We start from the raw sequence: 26,392 nt of genomic DNA on the forward strand, positions 1-26,392 counted from the left end.
GCTCTCTTAAAGAGACAGACGAGGAATTTCCAGAGGAGATTGCAACAACGAAAACAGCTGCGAGCTCACAAAAAAAGACGAAATAAGGCTGGAAAAAAAGAGAGGAGGACGGAGGTGTTGTGTGGCGAGGCGGCAGAGCTCAAACTAACATTATTTGAGGACTTTCACGGCTAATGTGGTCAACGATTTCTGGCCTTGAGGTCGATTTTACGCTTCGGGAACGTTAGCTACCTAGAAACCGACAACGTAGCAGTCAACACGGCAGGGCGATAACAAAAAAAAAAAAAAAAGGCACCGGACGGACACACGTCAGTGATCACCTGGAACTGCGTCCGAGACTCCCTTTCTGAGAGGTGAGTCACTTCAAATCCACTGATGTGTCTTTGTTGTCTATTTATTTAATTGCGACTGGATGTGTTTAAACAAATAAATGTACATACGTCCCTTTAAAGAGCAGGTGGGAGCTATTTTTACGCTTTACCTGTAATCATGCTGCATTTTCTATTTTCTGCTTGTGGGTTGAGACAAAAATGTCTGGAATGAAGGTTGATCCAGCTGATAAAATGACAGCTACCCTGCAGGATTTAGGGGGCGTTCCCAGGCTTTGTCTGCCTTTTATTTGCCACTTTTCTTTATGTGTGCAAGCCCAGCCTAGCAAAATAATGTATATACATATTTTTAAATAAAAATGATAGCTCAGTAGTGGTTACTGCAATGCATGTGTAAAATATAATAGTTGTGAGAATGAGGGATCATCCAACCGTGGGGCATATCCTGGATTATGAATTGGATCCAGTGGTGCATTGATGATGAGAACAGTAAATCTTGCAGGACAGCACTGTGTGCAGTGGGTGTATTGTTCCCTTGGATTGCACTTGGGAGTTAAATTGCATCATGCAGTAAAAGAGGCCAAACTGATGTTGGTGCAAAACCCTTGTGGCAAACATGTGTAAAATCAATTTCATTGGGTTGTAATGCCTCATTTGCATGATAAATCTCGTCATGCACATGCCGAGGCATCAGCCTGGCAGCACATCTGCACGTGGGTATCCTGCAGCTGCCTGGCATATCTGTTTCTGCACATGCATATGTATCTGCTGAGCTGCTGGAGCTCTACCCCCACCTCTCTGTCTGGGAGAAAGCAAGTGGGCTTTGTCCTCAGCTGAGTGTGACGTCATGCAGATCTTTGGTGTAACCAACCCTGAAGGCGATGGACATGTTGTTCGGCAAACCTTGGCCCGGGCTTGTCCCGTGCACAAATGCACTACGACTTAGCTCCCCCAAAGGGTGAAGCCCTGACATGTGTTTGATGAATGCCCTCTATTTATATTAGAAATGAAAGATATGTACCTGGAACTGGAAGATTAGGAGCTCAAATGCTGCAGTGGGGATTGGTGGACACTTGTAGCACAGACATTAAATGTTCTGCTAGCTTGATTCCACGTTGACCTGTATTTCATGTTTCTGTTTTGTAAGCATGTCACATAAAATACGTTTTTGTCGAGTCTAATTTTTATCAAAACTGGAGGCTTTTAGAGTCTTATATCTGTTAAGTTAGATGCTAATGGTGTCACAGTTTCTTTGAAGATGCCCTTTGACTCATACTACCTGCAGTGCAGTAACACTTTACAGTTTTACTCATGCAGAGGTCATCTGATAATCTGACAGGGTGAATTAATGGACCGTGGACCCTTTTGTCCTCAGCTTGTTCTCCGTTTCACCTTTTTGGCAAATCAAGTGGCTAGTTTTTCATTGGAGGCTTCTTGTATGTGCTTGTAATAAAATAAAATAAAATAAAAACACATTTATTTTGTGTGTGTGTGTGTGTGTGTGTGTGTGTGGGTGTGTGTGTGGGTGTGTGTGTGGGTGTGTGTGTGTGTGTGTGTGTGTGTGTGTGTGTGTGTGTGTGTGTGTGTGTGTGTGTGTGTGTGTGTGTGTGTGTGTGTGTGTGTGTGTGTGTGTGTGTGTGTGTGTGTGTGTGTGTGTGTGTGTGTGTGTGTGTGTGTGTGTGTGTGTGTGTCTCTGACAAGCATTGTTGACGTGTGTGGGTGAAAGAACGAGTCTAGCTATTAAATGCTTTGAGCTGCTGAGGGTTTGTTGTCAGCCCTCCAGTCTGCGTTTGCTGGATTAGATGTCAGAGATTAGAAGTTATTATGTGGGTTAGATCCAGTGCTCAACACTGCTATAGGGCTTTATTGATCGGTAATGTGTTTACGTGTGACTGCATGTTTGTGCAGTCTCACACTGCAAAACCAAATTACATCTTTGGAATAGAATATGCAAAAGTCTAGAACGTTTTTTTTTTGGGGAAGCTTGGTTGTGCAAACCTGCAAAAATATATTTCAAACAAAAACTTCTATCTTGAGTAGCTTCTCTAGTTTAAATCCTCCTCAGAAACCCTGCTAACCTGCAGGAGTGTGGGAAACTGAAGGTCCTCTGTCTAACAACCTCTTTTGTGCTGCACAAAGTGACAACCCATTATTTTTCCTCTTTCTTCTTTTGTGAAACCTCAGCGGCAGAAACTTGACCGTTTATGTTTCTGTGAGGCTGGAGATCATTCAACCCAAAGACAAAAAGCAGACATAATGAGCTGAAGGGTCTTTCTGCTGAGGACAAAGGTTGGCTCGCTGCCATCCTTGTCTGCATAAAAGCAAACAAGCTGATTCCTTTTTATTTTTGAGCCACTAAAAAAAAAAAAAAAAGATTTTACAGGATGTGCGTCTTTATTTTAAAACGGGTTAAAAATAATGTCTTTCTTAACCGTCTGGGTTTCTAAGTAACAGCAGCTTGGCCTGCAGCTTCTCTCAAACACGTGATCCTAACTATTAACTTCTGGTTTACCATTAAAGGTCAGTCGGTTGACAAGAGGAAGAAGCTGGTCCCTTTAAAAACCTGCAGCTTCCCTGTTTGTGCCTCCTGCTGAGTTTCTAGATCATAGATGAAAACCTATAGAAAGACCCTGAAATGCAAAGTTAAAGAGTTTCAAAGGTTTATCTTCTGAATGATTAAAATCACACTCCGGTCTGATCAGACATTCACAGACTAATAAACTGCTGCTTCTCATTGATTTGGCAAAAGCTGCTCGCTCGACGCTGAAGCTGTGGTTTTCCAAAAAGAATGATGAAAACTGAGATTGGGTTACAAAAACAATAAATGAATCATTTAGATGTGTGGGAAAATGTTTTTTCTATAGCTGCAAAAACGGTCAGTTCTTCTCCAGGATGGACTAAATAAACACATTTCTGAGTACAATGCAAACTTTTACATCATGTGAACGCAGGAAACCAGCTTCTCGTGCTGGAAGTCCTCAGTTTTAACTTAAACTCAGCTGGTCTGAGAAGTCCAGATTAAAAGAGGACGATAGACTGTTTCAGCTTCTGAATTAATCAACACGGTTTGATATTTCACCCTAAACCACTAAGCCAGGTTGCATCCAGTTCATCTATGGCTGTCCTTGCTGCATTTCATGCTGGTTTGCCTTCAAAACAAAGAACTTTTTTTATCTGAGATAAACATTTTTCTGACAGAGTTAATACAATTCTAGGTTACTTTGAGGTTTTGACATGTAAAGGGCTTTTGTCTCCTGATAAAACTTTTTTCCTTACTCTAAAAATAGTACATTTCATGCATATTTTGGGACAAACGGTGGACATTGAGGTCTGTTAAATAAAGAATGTAAAATCAGAATATGACAATTGTTCCACAGACTTCTCAGATTTGCCCGAACCAGACTTTCTTCCATTTAGCAGAAGAATTCAGCAGCAAAGAAAACTTCACCATAACTCTATGATGTATTTATTTTACTCAAAGGGATTGAAAATATGTCTAAATATTATGATTCTACAGGACTTTATGTCACTTTGTCAGATTTAATTAATAATTTGTTACAGTGATAATAAATGGTGCATTTTAACTAAAGCAGTGACATTTATGTTATTGTTCTGAAGGACTAAAACCTTCGGCTTGAAACGTAATGGAAAATGAATTTCATAATGATGGAGCTGTAGGTTTGAATGTTGTGCTGCATTACAGCCTCTTTGTAACTGAAGCTCACAGCTGCTTTGTTGGTAATTGGCGGTTATGATAATTATGGGTTCACATTGATTCTGACTTTTCAGTCAACAAAGTATTGCTTTTACGGATTTGCGTCTGTTGTGACGTAAGCGAGAATCTGGAGTGCTGTTTTCAGAAACCCAATTTCTCAGGAAGCTTCTCATGCTTTTTTCTTCAGAGTGACTCTGTGTTTTTTTGTTTTTTGTTTTTTTGAACGTCTTCCATCTTCCAGACTTTAAAAAGCAGTTATCAGACGGTGCAGACGGTAGATTTCTGTGCATGATGCGTGCCAGCTGAGGGCTTATCAGGCTGTTGATGCTCAGCCCCTCTGTGTGTCCATTCCTCTCTTTTATGCCGTCATTTGTCTTATTTCTGTCTGCGCTCCTCATCCTCGCCTCTCTTTGTCCTGTGAATGCTGGTGTTCAGACTTCTGCCTCTGATTTGTCTCTTAGAGGTATTATCAAATGTTTCAAAGACAAAATCACATAAAACCTTCAAGTTGTGATGTGAAATGAGTTCATATTTGCAAAATTATTCTGAAAGGCTTTAGAAAAACATTATAAAGACACTTTAAATGTAGCTTTTAATTGTTTTAAGATAGTAAAGCCCTTTTTGTCACTGGTGTATAAAAGAGCTTTATAAATAAAGTTAGATTTGATGCTATAATATTGTCAAGAGAAACCAAAATCTTCTTTTCCCCTCTGAGTAAAGCACAAAAAATGTACAATTTTGGGGAAATCTTTGTCCAAACTCAGCTTGTGCACTTTTTGTCACTTAAGCAATTTTTTCCAGTTTTATTTTTATTATTAATAATAATAATATCTACCGCCTGAGCCACTGCCGCTCCAATAGTATTTTTGCATTCAATTTATTAAGCGATATTTTTATCTTACGTTTAGTGCAAACAACACATCCCTTGCTGTGTTCAGCCAATTGTAATTGACCCGACTTGGTGAAAGCTAGCTTGTGATTGGACGTCTTTTTGTTTGCAGCACTTGTACAATAAGAGGCAAAAAGACAGTGGTTATTTACAGAGTTATTTACTTTCTTATCAATGTTATACCTTGTAATCTTGTGTTTTTCAAACAATGCTGCTGTTACTCTCAGTACTAGATTGTTTTTTTAGTACGTATAGTATCCTTTACATCCCTGATTATAATGTCCTTATAGCTGCTGAAGCTTGTGTGTACATGTGCTGCGCTGGTTAATTGACTTTAGGATTAGCCCTAACCAGACCTCTCTCTGACCTTTATCTGCAAACCCCCCCAATGCTGAAGTAGAAGTTACTCTCTGTCGTACAGCCTCAAAGTGTACATTTGTGTTATTAAATACTTTTTACTCAATTGTTGTACTTTAGCCTCTCATTTTCTAAATGTTTTTTTTTTTTACAAATATGCTTGTGAAAAACATTCATCATCATCAGAAATGTCCTCGCTGGTTAGTAATCCCCTCTGGTTAGTTAACAAGCAGTGGGAAGAACCGGCTGACGGTTCATGGTGAATTCTTCGGAGACGGACCGCAATTTCTGTGTTTGTTTTCCTTTAAAAAACTGCAGAACTCTGTCATGCTGTGAGCACAGAAAAACACTGAGAAGAAGAATGACATGGAGAAAAGAGCCCAAAGGCAAAAAAAGGAGCAAAGTAAAGCGTCTGCACAAACACGGAGCGAGGTAAAGAGCATGACAGGGAGCGAAAAAGACAGGCGGCTGGATTCACTGTGAAGGAATGAGGGCTAAGAGGGGAAAAAGAGGAGCGGTGGAGTGACGGAGGGCATTATTTTCAGCTCTCTGTGAGGACTGAACATATTTCTGTGAGGAGTCCGGCCGGCCACCGGGACTGACTGACTCATGCTTCTTCTTTTGTGTCTACTTTGCCCGTGTGACGTTTTCTGTGCTCCTTAGTACCAAAGTGAATAAAGTGACCACAATTAGCAGGTTTGAGGGGGGGTTTGATGAAGCAACATTGACTTTGCTAAAAACAATTTTTTAATTTGCTTTTCATTCTAGCCTAATTTTAATGGTTCAAGTTTCTCCTTTATGCTATTTAAATCACTGATTATGTCAACACTGTTTCATAATCGAGCAAAACTGGTTTTGGAATGCAACTAAACTACTAAACTACTTTTTTTCTTAAGAAAGCTCATTGCCACACAATTAACCCAATAAATCTTATTTATCTTCTGCCGTTTTATCCATTTTGGGGTCACGGGGCTGCTGGAGCCTATCCCAGCCACTTGTGGGTGAAGGCTGGGGACACCCTAGACAGTTCGCCACTCTGTCGCAGGGCCACAATCACAATCACAAACCCATTCACACTCACACTAGGGACAATTTGAATATGAAGCATGTTTTTGGACTGTGGGAGGAAGCCGGAGTCCCCGGAGAAAACCCACGGGAAGAACATGCTAACTCCACACAGAAATTGATGTCCCCCATTGATGTTCTGTTTCATGTCCCCCAGCCGGGTCTTGAACCGGGGGCCTTCTTGCTGTGAGGCAAGAGCGCTAACCACTGCGCCAGCAAAACTTTCCCATTTCGGGTCATCTTAAAAAAAAAGAAAATATTTAAAGATCCACTCCAATGAAAATAGTGTTTTGGTGTTTTTAAAATTATTTTGTAGCATTTTTTCATGATGAGAGACAAGTAATAAGAAAATTAGGCCTGAAATCACATTTCTGAGTATTTATTTATTCAAATCATTGTGAATCAGGAGCAGACAAAAAGTAGCTGTTTGAAAAAGCTTGTAGTTGTGACGTAGAAGCTACAGTCAGCCGGCCAAAAGCACCCTGCTCTGCTCTATTCTGATGCATCTACCTGCAGGAGACTAAACGTCTTTGTTTTCCTCATCTGAACTGGCATCTGGAACAAAACTGTACAGCTGGATAGCTCCAATATTGCTCAACATGTTTGCTGCACCGGTGATGTTAGTTTGGGGGTGTAAGATAGCAGGAGTGCGTGTAAACAGCTCAGTTATGGGTGACGGGAAAGGGAGGCGGTGTTGCTCTCAACTCGGAGGTGTATTTCTAATGAACTCCTGCCGCTGTGCAGTAACTATGTCCTGTAAAATGACACACGTTTTTTGATTTGGCCTAAAAATGGCTCAATCATACATAAAAGACGACTGGGAACGTTTTGAAAATAGCTGAAAAGATGATGGGAGTTTGGCCTGAGTGCAGCCACACAGAGCAGAATCATTAAAGATGTGTTTACTGCAAGCAGTTGTGACGTTTTTATTGAGGAGACTGAGGTGAACCCTGAAGGACGTCATGCCTTCATGAGTTTTTTTTTTTTCTCAGAAGGGAACGGTGAAGTGATGTTTTCTGTGAATGAGTAAAAACCAAAGGACGGAAATTCTCAAGAATATTCAGAAGATGTCACAGCTGCTCCTCCCATGTGTCTTCACATGTTTCACCAGCATGCAGTCATCCTGCATTCTTGCATGCAGATGACACGCCCTCCAAAATAACCAAAACAACTGTTTTCATGTTTTCTATGCAACAGTCAAGCAAGAAAAGCTGTAAACAAAGCCAGAGAGGACATAAACGTCCCCTTATTCAAAAACTTTATTGACAAATTAAACTTCTAAACAAACAGTGTCACACATCGAAGCCTCGGTGACTTCACTGTGTTTTCAGTTTCTCCTCAGCTGCACTCCAAGTGCCCTTAAACAGAGGAGGGTCTTCAAATAAAGTACAAAAACGCCCCCTTTTTTGGAAACCAACAGCTTCTTAAAGGAGCAGGGTACTTTAAAAAGTTTGCATGCTCAATGGCGAAGATTTGCATGCTTGCTGCTTTGTCAGATGATCAACAGAGTTTGCTGTCAGATCAAACAGTGAGGCTCGTTTCTCAACAGGAATCCGGTCTCCTTTCAATCCCCACCCATCACTCTATCTGACTAAACGTCTTGGTTCCTCCTTCAGCTTCTGCCACCTCCCTCCCCTCTGTCCCTTAGCCCCACATCTCTATATTTGGAGGTACGCAGCTTGAAGACGTGTCTTGTTTTTCTCTGCTTGCTCACACAGAGCTCCCTGCACCCACGGAAAAGTTTGGATGGAAATCATTCATTGTTTGCCAACAGTTTATAGACTGCAGGTGGTTGCAGATAACTTTAAATCCTCTGAACATAAGTTACACATTTCCAGATCACATGCGTCTAAATCCTTTTATTTATTTTCTGGAAATGTCTAACTTCAATGTTGCTCTGACAGCCACAATGACAGAGTAACTGCTATCTTTACACAAATGTTTATAAAGTAAAGGAAAAGTGCTCAAAGTGAGCAGCCGTGTTTGCCTTTTGTCTTCTGCGTTAGAAACTGAGCAGGAAGCAGATGTCGATCAGGAGTCCCAGCAAGACGATTGCACACAGTGACGGAAATATGAGAAGACTTTGGGTTTGTCCTGCATGTCTGGACCAGCACCCCTCTGATAGGGAGTAAGCCCTCACGCTCCCAACGAAGATAACGCAACATGAGGGGAGGTGTGTTCAATTCAGACTGATGCACCGACAAATATATTTCATTTAAAGTTGGGCTGTTTCCACCCACTGTCTGAGTTAGGTGTAAGTGTTGGCACCTTCTTGCTCAGTGTACATAAGCCACGCCGCTCTGAAATAGTTATTGCATTGTCGACGTGCCGTCCCTTATTAGCTCACAGACGCCAAAACGCTCGCACACGCAGCTTATACTGGACTGATAAACTGTCTGACATGCACTTCATGCTCCATCTGGGCTCCAGCTGCTGTGTTCCTGCTATAGCTATAGGCAGCGCGTTCATATCATGCTACACACTCGTCAAGGTTGTGGCTGATGAAAGAGACTGCAAAGCAATGAGGAGTTTTTATCTTTGAGGGCGTTTTCTCTTTCTGTGCTTCTCAGTGTTGCACCTGGTGGAACTGCAGGGTTTGTTCAGATCCTTAAGATGTTTTAACAAATAATCATTTGTTCTCCAAAATATTAATTATAAAATAACTAAGGTGTCATATATTACAATGAGATTATGTCTAAGCTAGTACTTATATTAATCTGCAGTAGTTTCTATTTTCCATAAAGTTAAAAAAGTTATTTTACTTGTTTAAATTTTTACAATTGATTCTGTAGGTTCTATTGTCTTGATGCTGTCCTTGACCACATTTTTTTTTATATATTTTTTTTTCTCCCCCATTTAATTTTCCTTGAACTTCGGACTTCCTCTGTCTACGAATGTTGCTTCATGAAATGTTGCTTCATGAAAGATTGTAGGTATTTGGCTGAAAAAGTACTTCAGTGTAGTAAAACTTGTCGAGAACCTCTGCTTTCACTGCAAAAACTAAACATTATAAAAGTAAAAAAAGACCTTTTGAATCACGAAAAAGTGTTGTATTTATATTTTCTTTGAAAATAATCTTTTTTTCAAAGTGTTCCCTGTAATCTTTTAACTCTGATTATGCTGTTTTTAGCCAATATAAAAAGAAACTTGTCGTTTTTTGGACAGTTTCTACAGGAGGACATTAGAAATTCACCTCTAAGTTGTGGGCGGAACGGTTGGGTGGAGTAAGCCCACCTCCATTTCCCATCATCCATCTGTTCACAACGCTTTCATGCTCGCTTACAGACCCTCACAACGCCAACAGAACTGGTGCAACAAATAATATCAGAGTTATCCAGCTTTACAGTCTTGAGCCACGTGCCAGCTCGGATGAGGAGAATGAAGGTGAACGTGGATTTAGTCGTCTGCAGGTGTTTGCATCGGACTGGACCAAAGCAGGGAGCATGTGGCCCACCGATTGTACCACCTACATCACTGCTACAGGCTTTTTCAATCGGCAGTTTTTCGTCTGCTCCTGATTCACAACAACTTAACAATTTGTTACCCTAATTTTCTTTAGATAGATTATAAGAAAAATGCTACATGAACATGTTAACAACACAATTTTTATCAGAGTGGGTCTTCAAGAAAGATGGCAAAATAATCTTTGAGAAAAAATATACTTAAATAAGAATTCTTTGTATTTACTGATGGTTAGTGCTTATTTACTAATGTGGTAAGAATTTTAGCCGTATTTCTGAGGGCCTGTCTTTGCAGCGTTGGCAGTTGTGGACAGCCAACAAAGACAAACTTTTGAAGAAAGTCCTCTTTTGCCTTGCACTTTTGCAGAACAGGCCGAGCTCGAGAAGAGGCGAGCTTTAGGCTTTCGCTTCATCCTCCAACCAATCCGGACTTCAGGCTCTATATTTGCCCCCCCCCCACCCCCACCCCACCCCCCTCCCTCCACTTCCTTCTCTAGCCAATCAGCCGGCAGCAGAACCCCCCACTTCTGTATGCTTTCACTGCTGAGCGAGCAAAGCATGCCTGAGTATCAGCTGAGAGGAAAGCAACAGAAAACAAATCAAGGAAGAGGCGCAGCTCAGACAGAAGTTGAAAGAGAAAACAGATGAGGAAAAGGTGAAGGAGAGGAGATCATGGAGAAGGCTTGACAGCGTGAGAAGAAGCTGTTTAGGACACTTTGGAGGATTCATGTGAGGGGAGAGGAAAGGGAGACCTGCTTGAAGAGAAAGAAGAGGGGAGGGTTCAGGGTGAGACAAATGGGGGGCTGGGAGTTGTTGATGGGTTTTTGACTTGTGCATGTGCATGGATGTGGGTGGAGGGAGGTAGGCAGGAAGAAAACATACTAAGAGAGAGCACTAGTTGTTGGACATCCTGGCAGAACAAACGGAGAGGCACGACAACTTTGACTCTTCCTTTTCTCGCCGCGACCTGTTGAGGAGGAAGGAAACGGCAGAAACAAAAACACGACGGCATCACCCATCCAGCCGCCACAAGAAACCGGGGAGAGGGTGACGGTGAGACGGTTTGACAGGCCGCATCTTTTCCGACGGGGTGAGTGCGACAAGTTCTCCTGCGCCCAAGTCAAGTGTTTGAACGCTGCTCCTGCTGATCGCTGTCAGGCTGTCAGCTGAGCTCAGATGACTCGATGTCTCCTAAAATGGCCACATGAAAGGGAGACAGTCAGGCAGACAGGCAAACACACAGATGGAGAGAGACAGAAGGGGGGGGGGGGGCCCTATGTCAAACAGCATTCTCAGCAACTATGTCCCAGCTTAGTTTAGACTGCCATGACTCCCCTCCCTGAGACCCGTGTTTGGTGCTGCAGAGACTTTTCTTCTCTCTTGTCACTGTGTATTTCTCTACAAACTTCCTGTCCCACATCTGCTCTGTCCTGCTGTGGAGCATCAGTGGTGGAAACAAATCAGCAGCAGGTTGCAGAAGAGCGCAGCAACTTTTCTCAGTCTGAAAACATTGTCGGTACATCAACCTTTTGGGTTTTTTTTGAGATCTCCTGAAACTTGATGGGAACATCCAGGCAAACTGATGCTGTCATGTCCTTCTTATAGACCCACTCCGATGAAAATAGTGTTTTGGCTGCTTTTAACATGTTCTCGTAGCATTTCTCTCATGATCAAGGACAAATGTTAAGAGAATTAGGATTTAAATTGCATTTCTGGGTAATTCTTTATTCACATACTTGTGAATCAGGAGCAGACAAAAAATACTGTAAGAAAAAGCTAGTAGCAGTGACTTAGCTGCTACAGTGGGCAGTCTACAGCTACCTGCTCCACTCTATTCTGATGCATCCACTTGTAGACAAATGGATCCATGAGCATCTTTGTTTTCCTCGACTGAGCTGGAATCTGGATCCAAACTGTACTTCTGTATCACTCTAATATTGCTCGCCATTTGTGTTGCAACGCTAACGTGAAGTTGGGGGTATGAGGGGCTGTAAGGTAGCGGGAGAGAGCGTAAACATGGGGCTGATTGGAAATGAGGACAGGCTAACTCTGAGCCAACAGATAACTTTAAGGTTGAATTTCTTGATGGACTTCTTCCGCTCTACAGAAACCATGTCCCAGAAAACAAAATAATAAAAAAAAGGTGTTTACTAAAAATGGCATAATCATAATTAAGACTACTGGGAACAGCATAGATCAAAATATGATTGCAGTGGGACTTGAGGGACATCAATGACGGGGGGAGCAGCTGGGCTACCAGAAACCAGAGCTTTCACAAAAGACTCATTGAAGATGACAACTTCAGCCACAGCGTGGAAATAAATCGTTCCAGTCTCACAACGAAGACATTTTTTCCTAAGAAGGTGGAGGATGTCTTTATTATTAAAACAATATTTCCACATTTAATAATGATTGGTCTCTTTACAGCTCATTTCCAACCATAAAGCACTGATTCAAACCCTTGCATGTCATGAAATGAGTTCTCCAGAGGGAAAATTGCAGCATCCTAGTGTGTAAAACTAAAGTGGATAAAATGCGTCATAAAAAAAAAACCCATCTCTGAATTTGTGGTCATTCCAGGTTAAATCCAGACATCTGTAAACACAGCAGCTGTGCTCCTCCCAGATACAGTTTCTTTAAGGTGGACTGGAAAAAAAAAAAGTGTTTTGCAATCGTTATTTTTTATTGCTAAAACAGAAGGGAGTGTTCTTTCTTACGCTCCACATGTGTTTTCGTGCACACATGCACGTGGTGATGACTTAACGCAGAAATATATATTTTTTTAAATAAATCTATCACCTCTTGAGCTGCTTTCCAGCACATCTTTTCTGCTTCTTTTAGCTGCCGCTCAGGTTACTAACAAGCTCCTTCATCTCAGAGGCTTTTAAAAAGGAACTAAAGGGATTCGAGTTGCCTGCGCCTTCTTCCCCGACACCTCCATCCTCGTGAAGACGAACTGAAAGCCCTCGGGCCTCAGGAGATGCTCGATCATCTGACCCAAGATCGCCGGCCTTTGACCCCGTGACCAGGCTCGGCCTTGGTTGTCTACAATAGTGCTTATGTGCAGACACTCATCCATTCTGCTGAAAAACATGTTTCAACAAAAAATCTCCAGCTGAATGTCTTCCCTCAAAGGCTGCTATCTAAATTTGAACAATATTAAGTAGTTTTACATGAATTGCAAACCTAATATCATTTATTATCCATATTTACTTAATAATTTTCTCTTTTTTTCTGACTGTATTTGAGTCCATTTTTCTCGGTCTGCAGTTTTTTTTATTATATAAAGGTTCTCAAATACAATATTTTGTTTTGCTCTTGCATGCCAGATCTTTATCTTGGATTTTTCTTTTTACAGATGCTGAGTCTTTTGCATGGTTTATTGTTCCTTTAGCTATGCACATTGTCTGGTTACCTCATTTACACATGCAAATGATCAAAACCATGTAAAACAGGATCTTGAGGGATTATTGCTTTCACTCAACCAAAACTACTTTGGAGACGTCTGGAAAGTGTTGCTCTTATCGATGCAAAGTGCTTCCAGTTGTTGTTCACGTTTGGCTTACATAGGCTGCCGTAGCCTCAGGGCTACATAAACTTGAGGGAGCTCAAGCCTCACCTTCATCAGAGTTGTGTATTTTTAATTTCTCCTCTGTTTACTTTTTCTTTTCATGTCAAAAAATAGTCATATCTCACTTTGGTTACTTGCTTTTAATGTTCTAACTGCAAACAAAAGAGGCAATCCTGATAACAAAATGTGACATTTTTATGCAGACGTTTACAGTTTTATCACTTTGCTTGTGACTTTCACAATCAAAGGATGTGCAGGTCGTGGAGATTTGACCCATATTACATTCTAAAAGCTCAGACGAACTGAGAATAGGACGTTCTGATGGAGAGAAGGGAAAACACGTTAAGACAGATGCATTTGTGGAGTTCTCAGCTCTGATTTGGGGCGAAGCCAGAGCGTTTCCTCTGCTGGTAACTGGATCGAGCTTCTCAAAAGGCTGAGCAGCCTCCGTTGGTTCAAAATAAGGTCACGGGGCAGATGGGACCTCAAACAGAACATTGGGGTGTTCGAAGTGGCACAGGCTTCAACTATAAATACTCCGGCTGACTTTTCTTCCTCCCTTCTTCTCAGCGTTGATAGAATTTGCATTTGTCGTCCGCGCTTCCTCTTTTCTGTTGTTTTATTAGACAGTAACAAGCCTTGCCTGCTTTGTTTTCTTTCCTTTTACTCTTTTGAGCGCATTGAGATTTAACTGACCCCGGCAGCACAACCCTGTAGAGCTTTGGAAAATTGCATTTCTTTGTGTTTTCTGTGAACATTTCTTTATTTCTGGAGGTGCTTTGTTTTGAAGCTGGTAGAAGCACCTGTGTTTGTGTGAAATCTGCACAGTTTGGGTTTTCCCAAAGGGGGTGTTATGTGACTGGAGACCATATGCTTCCTGACTAATTACAGGTGACCCTGGCTTCGGTACCGATTCTCAGTCTGCGGCAGTGATAAAAACACAGAACAGGAAGACATTTGATCTTTAGTGACTCGATGAATATGTAAGATAAAGAGACTTGAAGTGAGGAAGCTCAGATTCTTCTTCATTCTTTTGCCAAGCTCCAGTTGCAGTTCATGTAAGAGCGCTGAGGGTCTTTAGACTTAATTTTAGAGGAAAGTTTACAGTGTTTTTTTTTCTATTTTGATGCTCATTCTTCTTTGTTGATCTGCAGGATGATCTCATCACGCCAGTGCAGGTTTTTGTGAATGAAACCAGAATGTTTTAAGACAATTTATCAAAAAAAAAAAAACTGGATCTAATGAGGTTTTTAGTCCGATTAAGTGTCTGTAGTCAACAAATCAAGTCCTCTCATCTTCCATTTTGACCTTCAAACTCTCACACATTTGTTTTTGTGTATATAATTGCTATTATGAACATTATTGCAGACTCTGCTCCTCTTTTTCCCAGCACCCCATCAACCCTCCCAAACACTTTTTGCAGCTCTGCTTCCTTTCACCCCCTCCTTCTTTGCGGACAAGTACAAAGGCGTCGTTATCCTTGGCCTGCTGGTTGCCACGGTGACAGCTCAATGTAACCCCCCCCCCCCCCCCCCTCAAAACATTCCAAAATTCAAGTAGGTAGTAAGAACAGCCTACTTCTTTAGACTTTAGCATTATGGGGTGTCAACTCGGCTCCATGGGGGATCATTCATGCGTGATGACCGGAGGAATCTGGAAATTTGCAGCCTGTTTCTAAGAGCATTTAAATAATCGCAGTGATGTCTCAGAATTGAAACCTCTTGATTTGTTGTTCTGCTTCTGCAGGGGCTCCGGTTGGAATGACCCAGCCATGATGCCACAGCCATGCCCCACCTGTCGCCCAGGTGTTCCCGGACGGAGAGCCTGGCCATCCGCCAGTCTTAGAGGGAGTGCCAACAGAATCGTCAGTCATCTGGACTCAGAGATATTCCCTCCCCAGAGCCTCCCGCAGTACTGACGCTGCGCCCCTGCTGGTCAGTTGTAGATGTTTTGACAAAAATAATAGAGCAATGACTTGTGGGGTCAGATCAGGATTAAAATGTTTAAATTTAAGAAAAAATAAAAAAAATTATAAAAAGTACATTTAAAACTTGAATAAAAAAAATCTATAAACCTAAAAGTATTACCACATGAAAAAGAAAGTTGCTGTTTTGTATTTTCACATGTTTTTTTTCTTTCTTTTTTTTTCATTTTTCTCACTTTTCGCTTTTAATCCTCAATTGACAGTTTCAATTCAGAATTTTTTCTACTGGTGCTGAGCCTAATTTTACGTGGGGGTGGGGCTTCAAATCCCATTGCCTATGTCATTTCCGCTCCTCTGTGTCATCCCTCTTCTGAGTGAGAGCGTTATTGCTCCTGTAATCCACCTCAGAAGAGGGATGACGCAGGCTTCTGCAAAAGTCTGCAAGAACTAGTGTCCATCAATATACAGTGCTATAAAAAAAGAATAATAGTGAGCATGTGTCCGAACTCCGAATGGGGTTGAAATCCAAAGGACTGGATAGTCCTGCACTATGTATTCTTTTAGGGGTTAAGGAGGAGTTGGGGAATTCTGACATGGCCTCAGTTCATGTTCATATTTTGGTTGGTTACCGTGGTTTCGTACTGTATTCTGCATTCTGCAAGAAAAGAAGAGAGGATGTCCTAATGTCCTTATTCTGTTTCCTTCAGCAGGTGTGTGATCCAGCTTCTAGACTCGCATGCATTGATGACAAACTTCTCCCCATCTTCATCCACCTCCTGTCAGCTGTGAGGATCTTTAAAGCAGAGTTTCCCCCCCATAGAGAGGACTGCAAAAGGGACACCATGCGGCACATCCACGTGGAGCTGGCCCACAAAAAGGCCCCACTAGAGCTTCCAGCCCAGGAGGGGGACCTGCCACCGACCGCAGCCCCAACAAACGGCCTTGACCCCGGGGTCCGAGCTGGGGCACTCAGGCATTTTGGTCAGGAGGAGTTGCGCTTACAAAAGGTCTACCAGCTCTCCATTTTTTCGCAGATGGGGGGGTTTTCTACCTCTGCGGGATCGTACAGCGATTCCCAACAGAGGCAGCAGAGAAAGCGGGGTGTGGAAGAGACACAGTTGACTCACAAGCACTCCCACCTGGACGACTCCACGGACGGTCCGGTGCTGCAGGGAGGGGTGTTGTGTGGCTCAGCTCCAGCTCTCGGCATTGGGATGGGGCTAGCAACTGAGCCAGGGGAGCCCGGGTCCCCGTATTCTTACATGCAGTTGGAGTCTGAGGGGGGGCTGTCTCCCAGATCTCCACCTCTCTCCCCAAGCCACACCCCTTCCCGGCGCTCGTCTCACTGCAATCGCGAACGTCCAGTTGCCGATGCGTTTGCCCCACTCTCTCCTAAATCGCCCCCCATGGGTGACCCCCATGGCCATATCTGTGATCAGGGCCATTCCTTCACAAGCTCAGTCAGAGTTGAGACTACCAACGGGAGCCGCACACCCACCCACCCAATAGGAAGTCCCGCACATGATGGCTACACTACTGGCTCGTCTGGAGGCCAGCCGACCCCCCACCTATACGAAATGCCCACATACGAGTCTCCAAACCCTGCCAGCCCCACCAGTCCTCCGGGTCCTTTCTCCCCCCCACACCACACAGAGCTGCAGGAACCAGGGGTGGCCACCGAATGGGATGCTGGACTTGAATCTTCCCCACCTGAGCGAAGTGCCACCCACACGGCCACCTCCAACGGTCTGGCCTCCTGGGAGAAGACGCCCTGCAGTAACGGGCACCGCCTTTTCTCTGGAGGCCACGTCGCGGCAAAGAAGAGACTGCTCTCGCCGAGCGAGACAAACGACTCGTTATCGGAGGACGAGGGCCCCTCCACGTCAAAGAGGAGCAGGCTGTCGCTGCTAACGTCAGGACCGGGCCCGGCGTCGTGCCGCAGCACTGATGCTAAAGCCGCACCGTACTGGAACCACCTGCTGCCGACGGCACGGGAAATGCCTAAGGTCAGAAAATCTAACATCTTTTTCTTCTCATTATGCTTCCAGACAGGAGATGTAAAATAACAAAAGTTAATCTACTTCATGAAAAAAAAGGGGTTAATATTGGATTCTCCTCAAGTTTAGACAAAAATTTAGAGTTTATCACCAAACTAGAAACGGCAGCATCTTCAACAGGTTTCTACTGTTCTATTCCATCCCAAAAAAGGGAGCTTGAAAAGCAGAAAATGAAGTGTTTTCCTAATGAAAGTTGCTTGTCAGTAGATTCAGATTAGTAAAAAAAGAACCCTGGGACTTCTGAAGTCAGGTCTGAGGCCATCTGTGTGACAGCTGAAGCTCAGCTGAATTTGGCTCATGTGACAGAAAAACGATCCTCAATTAAAGCGTTTTAGTGGCTCACCCAAAGTCCGGTCCTGAACCCATCTGACAGGCTGGGATGAGACCTCAACTGGAGGTTCATTTACTATTCATGCAAAACTTTAAAATGGTTTCAAGTGAAAATTCTCCAAACATAAATGAGAATTTGAAATTTGGTTTCTCTGAGGCCTGTGATGCAAAATGATCAAGAAAATATACAGAAAAGTGTAACAAAAAAATTTTTTTTGTCTTGGATTTTCTTAAATGAATAATAACACTAGATGAGCATGTTATTCAAATCTCACTCTCTTTAATTCAATATAACGTCAAAAGGAAAGAAAACAAACATTCCTGCCTTTCGTGTTTGCATCAGATTTATTTAATTAGGACCCTTTTTCTGCTAGTCAGGGTTTGAATGTTGAATAATTTAGTCTGACCGGTTAAATTAAATCACCAACATTTCAAACAAAACTCACTTGTGTCTGTTTTTACTGATCATTTTGTTACTAATTTGATAATTTTACAAGTCTTGTTGTCTGGATATTATTCTGAAGACGATAATTTTCTACTATGCAGTTGTTCAGATTATGGATATAAATTGCCCTGAAAAAAACAAACGAAAAAAAATAAAAAATTAAGCCTACATAACTGTAACAGTGATAGAATAATTAAATCAAATAAAGTTTACATGCGTCATCCATGAGTTGTAGAATTATCTAAATTTATGTATAAAATTAATTTTATTTGCAATTATTATTTTACCTGTTTAAACCCCGAAGAGCCCAAAAACAAATGTTTTGGGCTTTTGAAATTAATGTAAAAGTTAATTGGGTAGCATGAATTAACAGCGGCTAAATGAAAATCACAATATTTTTTTTTAAATAAATAAAAAACATAAAAAAGAAAAATCTGGCCAAAATCGACCCCATTTATTTCATGGTTCAGGATATTTTAGAGTGAATTGGTGCCAAAGTCGACTTCATTGACAGTCGGAGCAGAGTTCACTGAGAAGTATAAAGCTTTTTGACAAAGAAAACTTTGTAGAGTAGACCAACAGCAGTGAGAACGCTGTCGAAGTCATGTTGGTCAAACATCTGCTGGCCTTGGATTTGCAGCCAAGGCCGAGGCGTAAATCAGCTCATAGGACATCAAGAGCGTGAATGGACGGCTCACTTTCACACCGTGCTGGAACAGGCACAGCAGCTCCAGAACAAAACTCATTGAGGGGGGGGTCCATTGTTCCCGACAGGGGTGTGCTCTGAGGCATGGAAACGTTGGGATGTATACAAACAAACGTTTGGACAGACATTATGCTTAAACTGGTTCTGGAAGTGAATTGGTAGTTTCTGAGCATTAGAGGACCAGAAAAGCTTTTAGTGCGACTTTCAGGCAGAGGGGGGGGGTCGCTGGCATTACAGGTCAGTGCATGCGAGAGGGATGGTAGATAAGCAGATGAAAAAGCTGAAAGGCAGAAAAATGAGCCAGGAGGAAGAAGCAAGCAGGAACTGTCGTGGATGATAATTGAGTAAAGGTTAGGAGTCAAAATGCCGCTTGTTGATTTAAGACTCTGTGAAGATGAGCTGACAAGCTGACGAAGATCTCAAAGCTCTACAGAGAGCTGCCGTTGTACAGATATGTCAGCCGTGAGCAAAAGCTTTGGGGTTTTTTTGAGTTCGACAAGTGATCGCTGGGTAACCTTTACGATGAATGGAGGCCCGGAAATGGGAAATGTTTTTGTGGGCCAAACTACATCTAGTGGCCAGCCTTCTGTAAGTAAAATTCATCTAAGTTACACCACAAAAGTGTACTTTTCTGCCACAGAAATATAAAGTTATGTTTTTATCTTAAGCTGCTCATAAAATGTGTTATCATAGGGTTATCGGCTGAAAACAAATGATTATTTTGTCTGTCATGGTTTTATTTCAGACCGCCACAGACTGCAGCAGACCCAGGAGACGCCTCAAGAACGGGCTTCGGCTGAAGAGGTGAGTTATCGGGCACACGACCACACGTCCAACAAAATCAGAAAGTATTTTTCTGCCCATTTATGCTAAAGCTCATGGAAATTTAGACAAAACCATCATTTCAGCGGGGAGCTTCTTTTTTCTTCTCTGGTGGAAAAAAAGAGCTCTGAGCATTTCACTGAAATCTGAACCAATCGTTACATTGTCCATCAAACTGATACTTTTTGTAGAGAAATGTAATTAAAACTATTACTTTTAATAAAAGATCAATAAATCCTTATTTACACATAAAAAATGAATTGGCACATAATTTCTTTCTCAAAATTTGTAAAGAAAAACATTGAACAAGTGATATTAGTTTGTCTACCAGTACTCTATAAACTCTAAAAAGGATAAGAGGTAAATTCAGCAATTAAACATTTCCAAATATGATTTTTAGGACATAAAAATCTGAAATCCTTATTATTTGATTACTTTTGCTTTTCCTCTGCAATATTTCCTTTTCACCGAAGACCGAAGTCAAAGTCTTGTGATTGGAATTAGTCCTGGAACTCCTATAGTGTTCCTATAGTGACGCATCATAACAAATACACCCCCCCAAAAGAAAGCTGTAAAATCGTTAAAACTGAACAAACCTGGCAGAAAAAAATGACAATTCGTGAAAAATCAATTCAATCAGCTACTGTAAGCTGTTGATTTGATGTAAAAATCGTGGACGCTCCTCTGGTTTGGTGAGGACGGAGGAAAGCCTTTTCCCTTAAGATTTTTGAAAATAAACTTTCTCTTAAGTACGGTAAATTACAAAAAAAAAAAAAGTTTTGAAGGATTTAAAACTATATAGTTATCAGAGGTCCACATCCTTTTAAAAAGAAGAAAAAATTTAAAAAAATTATAAAAAATTATTTTTATATTAGATAAGTACAAATTTTAACGATTGTTTTTTTTAATTAAATTGCTGAGTTCCTGTTTCTGTTTAACACACTGCAGAAAACTGTCAATGCACTCAAGAGATAAAAAAAAAGTTTACTTAAGGTTCTTAGAAAAATGTTTTTTATTTAATTTTTTAAATAACTGTAACATTTGTTACCTTTAAATTTTTTTAAACAGAGAAAATGAAATGATAAACTTTTGAGGATTTAAAGCCTCCCGGTAAAAAAACTGAATTTATCAAACAGCACAGTAAAACTGAGATGGGATCTTTTTTCTACAGAGTGAAATGTTTTTTGTGTTTGAGGAGGATTTTCAGGTTTGTTGGTTATGAAGGACTCTGTGTTTTGTGGACCACAAACCATCCCCCTGTGTTTCATATACAGCCGGCAGCTACGCAGCGGAAGGCAGACCGACACCGGTCGCTCCCGACGCTCCAGTTGGCCCTCGTCTTCCATCAGCAGGTCACTTCTAGGCAACTTTGAGGTAACTTCTTAGTGCATATCCAAATCCTAAAGAAATGTAAGCACAAAGAGAAAATTTGAGGAGGCGGCAGGTGGCCTTAACTTTTTCTGGTGAGATCATGAGAGGAAATAGTTTAGATTGGTCCCAAAAGTTTCATCGTCATTTTTTTCTGTGAACCTGTAATGTTTTATCTATAGTTTGTGTTGTTGTGGGAATTTGTTTGTAAATTAAAATACACTAAGTTTCATTACAACAATGGAAAGTTTTAATTGCAATGAGAATGATAATTTTGGCAAAGCAAAGTTTGTGTTTTTATTTGAGTTCTGAAAAAAATTCTCCATCTTTTGATCTTCCAATGAGAAGGGCAGGAAGCAGGAAGAAGATCTCATTCAGATCAGTGTGATGAAGCTGCTGTGTCTCTCAAAATAAAATATAAAACAGCGTTCATTTTCAGGGACGGCATGCTAACTGCACAGAAAAAGCCCCAGAGAAGATAAATGTATGGCATAAAAACATGCATTTTACAGCAGAGCTTTAAAAAATTGTAATTGTAATAAATGTTTCATGTTTTTGCTTTGTAAGTGTTTTGTTACAAAAAGTTTTCAGTTTTTTTCGCCAATGCAGTGGCTGTTTGATCAGATTGTTCTGGTTCTTACTCTCGCCAAGACTTTCATTGGGTTTAATTAAAAAAAAACCAAGGTCACCAGGGTGTTGAAATCAACCATTGTGTTTTCTTCTAATGACTGCTTGTGGACATGGGGGCTGGGGGTGAAGGGGTTGGCAAAACTCTGCAGCAACAAAACCCAGAGGGGGGACTTCTGTGAAAGGTGTCCTCCTGGATTACTTCATAATCTGATAGGGTTCCATACCGCAGCCAAATGGTGGAGGGGTTTGACTTTGGGAGCGTCAGAAAACAGTTTGATCTGGCCGCTCTGTTTAAGTGAAGAAAAGATGGAGCGTGAGATTGAGCAACGTGTCCAGGTTCCTGCAGTAATGAGGAGAGAGCTGAGTTTATTCCTGACTGAGTCAGCTGTTAAATACTTGCGAGGACGAGGTCAGCAGGGAGAAATGAGTTTTCTGGTCCTTGAAAATGATGTGCAAAGGTTTATTTTAGCTTTAAAACCAAGGAGTTTCTCTGAAAGTCAAAGGATTTTTCTAATGAGCCTAATTCTTAAAAAGATGCTCACTTTTTTTTCTGAACGGCAGGAGTCCATGTTGAAGGGACGCTTTTCTCCTGCTGGGCAGATTGAAGGTTTCACGGCGGAGATCGGTGCCAGTGGCTCGTACTGCCCGCAGCACGTCACCCTGCCCGTACAGGTTACCTACTACGACATCTCGGAGCACAGCGCCCCCTCGCCCTTCCTGGTCAGTCTGTGTTTTTGGGTCTTCACTTGTGCCTGAATTCCCCTCACTACTCCCTAACCCTTAAAAGACTATGTAGTGCTCTCATTACTATTTTGTTTCCTTTTTGTTAATTGCCAAATATGACGTCATCCATTTGCAGATGATTCAAATGCAACGTATTCAGGTGCATATTCGCTAGTTTAGTTACCATAGACGCACACTACTTTATTGCATAGACTTTTGGAAATTTCCAGGGCACTGAATTTTGGAATTGTAGGTTTGGACACCCCAGCAAGATGGCAGGTACCCTAAATAGTACTTTACATAGTGAGCATTGAGTGAATACTGAAGTAAGTGTTCAGATGAGACTGACAACATGAGCCACAGAAATGGAAGACTGATGCTCTCAGAGTTGCTTCAGATCCAAATCAAATCTGTTCCCTACAAGATTTGACTAAAATAATCAAAATCTGCCTGTGTGTGATATGTTCTAGGACACAAGCAGCTTTACTCTTTAAATACCTATACAGATCATCGTTTGATCCGTTCTCCAAAGTGTTCCCAGTGATCTTGAACTATGATTATTCAGTTTTTAGATAAAATAAAATAAAAACATGTTTTCTTTTCTAGGACATAGTTTCTGCAGAGCGACAGGACTTACTACTTACTACTTAGCAGTCGGCTCTCCCACTGACTTGCAGCCCCTCACACCCCAACCTAACCGTATTGGTGCAAAAGAAAAAATGACGAGCAATTTTAGAGCTATCCAGATGTACATTTTTGAGCCAGATTCCAGCTCAGAAGACGAAAAAAAGCAAGACATACATGATCTAGTCGTCTGGAAGTGGATGCATCAGAATGGAGCAGAGCAGGGAGCTTGTGCCCCACCCAACATATTTTCTACATCACATACACAATCTTTTTACAACTTTTTTTGTGTTTGCTGTTGATTCACTACAATTTTGCATCAATAAAGCTTAATTTTCTTCATATATGTCCTCTATCATCAAAAAAATGCCACAAGAACATGTAAAAAAATACAATTTTCATCTGAGTGGGTTTTAAAATGAACTCAAAACAGCTTTTTTTCTGCATTTGCTTCTTGGAATTACCTGTACAACAAGCTTGTCTTTTGTTAAGATAATGTATTATCTCCAAATAAACTCCCAGAAACACTTTTGAGTTTGAATGATTTTGACCATTTTATTTCCTTTTGCTTAATTGATAAGTCAATTAAGCAGGCTGTCAAAGGAAGAACGGAAACAACTTTTCTGTTACTGAAAGGTGAAAGTTCATAGTAGCTCAAAAACCCGGTATCAGGATATTTCTAATTTCTTTTTTGTTTTTCCTGAGAATGTTTTCTAAGAGTCATCACATCTGTTTCCTCTCAGGGGGTGATATCCCTGGAGCCTCTTGGAAAGAAAGGATACAGCATACCCAAAGCAGGGACCATTCAAGTGGTGAGTTAGTCCTAATTCTCCTCTCTTGACTTAAAAAAAACCAAAACATTTTTTTCCCCTTTTTTGTGTGGATTCATTTGTATTTTCTAAGTGACATACCAAGTGTTAGTTCTGTTTAACAACAACAGCAAAAAGTTATTTGATCTTTTTTTAGATAAGTCTTGCAAATTTTCTCCAGCTGCTGTGATTTATATTTCTAACAGCTGTTGGAAAAACCAGATTAAATAGTATTTAAGGGGTAATTCTGACACCTATTTGTGAAGAAAAGACTGGCTCATACAAATGTTTATCCACCTAGACTCTACACTTAGCTGCCAAGAGAATAAATATTTGATGAAAAACAGTTCCTCGGATCCTTTGACATTATCTTAAGTGTTTATTCTTGAAGAAACTTGGCCAGTTCATCTTGTTAGGAAAGGAAATCTGTTAAGGATAATGCTGAAAAAAAGTTACTCAAGAGGGCTGGATCAGTTTTAGTGGCTGAAGAAGAAGCCAAGCTCAAAGTTAAAAATGGAAGGAAAGGTTTCCCACCCACAACTATTTTAGGATCTCTGCGATTGATGAAGCTGCGATGATTTATGACTCAGAAGGTCTTTTCTACCAGCTGCTGTTAAATATTTTGAGGCACAGATAACTGCAGTCTGTTTTGCTGCAGATGTGATGACCACAATAAAGTTGAGGCATATCGGCTTCGCTTTTTGAAAGATATTGAGGTTGTTTTCTCTTGTCCATCTCCACAGACCTTATTTAATCCAAACAAAACTGTGGTGAAGATGTTCCTGGTGACTTACAACTTTAGCGATATGCCCGTCAATCACATTACCTTCCTGCGCCATCGCATCTTCCTGGTGCCAGTGGAGGAGAGCGCCGAGACGACTCCATCGGGCGGAGTTCAAGACAGGAAGAAGATTCTCTGCTACCTGATACATCTTAGGTATAGTTTATTTATACATTTAGCTGTTTAGGATTTTATTTTGGCTGGATTTTTATTGTCTTTTTTTTCTACATTTTCTCCTGCAGATTCCAGAGCTCCAAATCTGGGAAGATCTATTTGCACAATGATATCCGGCTGCTATTCTCCCGTAAATCCATCGAAGTGGACACAGGGATCCCGTATGAGCTGAAATCTTTCACCGAGGTGCCAAAAAACCCTGAATATTCTCCCCGCGAGTGACTCCTCTTTCCCCTGGCTTGACCTTTGGTCTCCAATGCCAACGCCGCCCTTCTTGTAATTTCTAAAGAGGAGGGCAGGAAGTGGACTGCAACTGTGGTGGACACAAACCTTGATGAGACTTGAGGAGGCGTGCCACAAGCACACAGACACATACAGAACCGGTCTTTGGGAAAGTCCCCCTTTTTAATGCGTTTAGTCTGTGCCGCAACCTGGAGGTTCCTTTGTCATCTGCTCGCTGGGGCTGACTAGCCTCATCAAAAAGAAGGACTTTTTCCAACACCATCATCTGTACAAGGAAGGAAATGCACAAACACCGACACCCACGTACACAGACTGACAAAACTCACGCACATCGCACGCAGCAAGTGGCGGAGCAGGAACACTTGTGGTGGTTACTCTTTTAGCGCAGTGTTAACTTGCATGCCTTGTGACTTAAACACCGGATTTTTTCCTCTAGTGCCGTAAAAGCACATTGTCCTTCATTCTGCCTGCAGCCTCAGCGGACCAAAAATATTCTGCCCCTGCAAAAAAAAAAAAAAGATGTCTGAGGAGCGACCCCAGAGTTTCGTTCAGGAGAGAAAATCAGAGGCTCAAACGCCGGCGAGAGCTGGGGGTTTGAACAAAATCAGCTGCTGTTGTAATTGAAGACCATGCAGACACAATCTGACCAAACTCAGGACATCTGGAGTGGAAACAAACTCTCCTTTTACTGTTTCTGCCATCACAGAACAGATCACTGTGTAAAAAAAAAAAGGAAAAACAATCCATTTCAGTAAATATAGCCAGACTGAGGGACACTGTGCTCTTTTCTTTTCTTTTTAGACTCTGTTCAGGAACGCTGACACTGAAGCAGATATTTAGGTGGGGGGAAAAGACAAACTGTAGTATTTTTAATTTATGATTTTTGCAAATGTCTTAATGAGCAATATGCTGCACAAAGTAGAGTGTTTCTTGGACAAGCTTTCTTTGGAGAGGCAGAACAAAAGAAAGCAACAATTGTGGGGGGGTGGGGGGTGTAATGTGTGTCTTGGGGGAAATTCTATGTATATTTAAAAAAAATAAACTCTGCAACTGGAAATTCTGGCTTCAACTCGATCGATTTCAAGCTTTTTTGTGTCTAGTTCTAATATTTTCCCCAAAAAACTTTATTTAAACCTCACAAAACAAAATACAGAAACACGTTGTGCACCCTGACCTTTTCAAAATAAAAGATGAGACTGACAGTTGCAGGAACATTGGCTCTCGTCTTGAATGGTCCATTTATAGAGTCAACGTTAACCTTTCTATCCAACAGCCACACCTCAACTTGAGCACATTTGGACCTTAACTATAAGATAAAATAATTACGATCAAAAAAAAATTAACACAGGTGGTGGTTTTAATTTTAAAA

At 41.4% G+C, this 26,392-nt stretch overlaps 1 protein-coding gene across 4 annotated transcripts; it reads left to right on the forward strand.

Moving 5' to 3' along the window:
- Positions 1-25,541, forward strand: fam214b (family with sequence similarity 214 member B). Of its 4 annotated transcripts, none has more exons than XM_023958239.1 (9): positions 1-353; positions 15,134-15,321; positions 16,022-17,317; positions 19,595-19,653; positions 20,946-21,045; positions 22,231-22,389; positions 23,760-23,828; positions 24,569-24,762; positions 24,849-25,541. In XM_023958239.1, the coding sequence occupies exons 3-9, from the start codon at positions 16,154-16,156 to the stop codon at positions 25,000-25,002; spliced, it is 1,899 nt and encodes a 632-aa protein (XP_023814007.1). In that variant the 5' UTR covers positions 1-353; positions 15,134-15,321; positions 16,022-16,153; the 3' UTR covers positions 25,003-25,541. The 4 variants fall into 4 exon arrangements, with proteins under 4 accessions (XP_023814007.1, XP_023814005.1, XP_023814004.1 ...); XM_023958237.1 differs by having other exon boundaries at positions 2-353; positions 16,019-17,317; XM_023958236.1 differs by lacking the exon at positions 1-353 and adding an exon at positions 10,354-10,906 and having other exon boundaries at positions 16,019-17,317.
- The last annotated feature ends 851 nt before the right edge of the window (positions 25,542-26,392 follow it).

This window comes from Oryzias latipes, chromosome 9, assembly GCF_002234675.1.
Source record: "Oryzias latipes chromosome 9, ASM223467v1".
Taxonomy (NCBI): Eukaryota; Metazoa; Chordata; class Actinopteri; order Beloniformes; family Adrianichthyidae; genus Oryzias; species Oryzias latipes.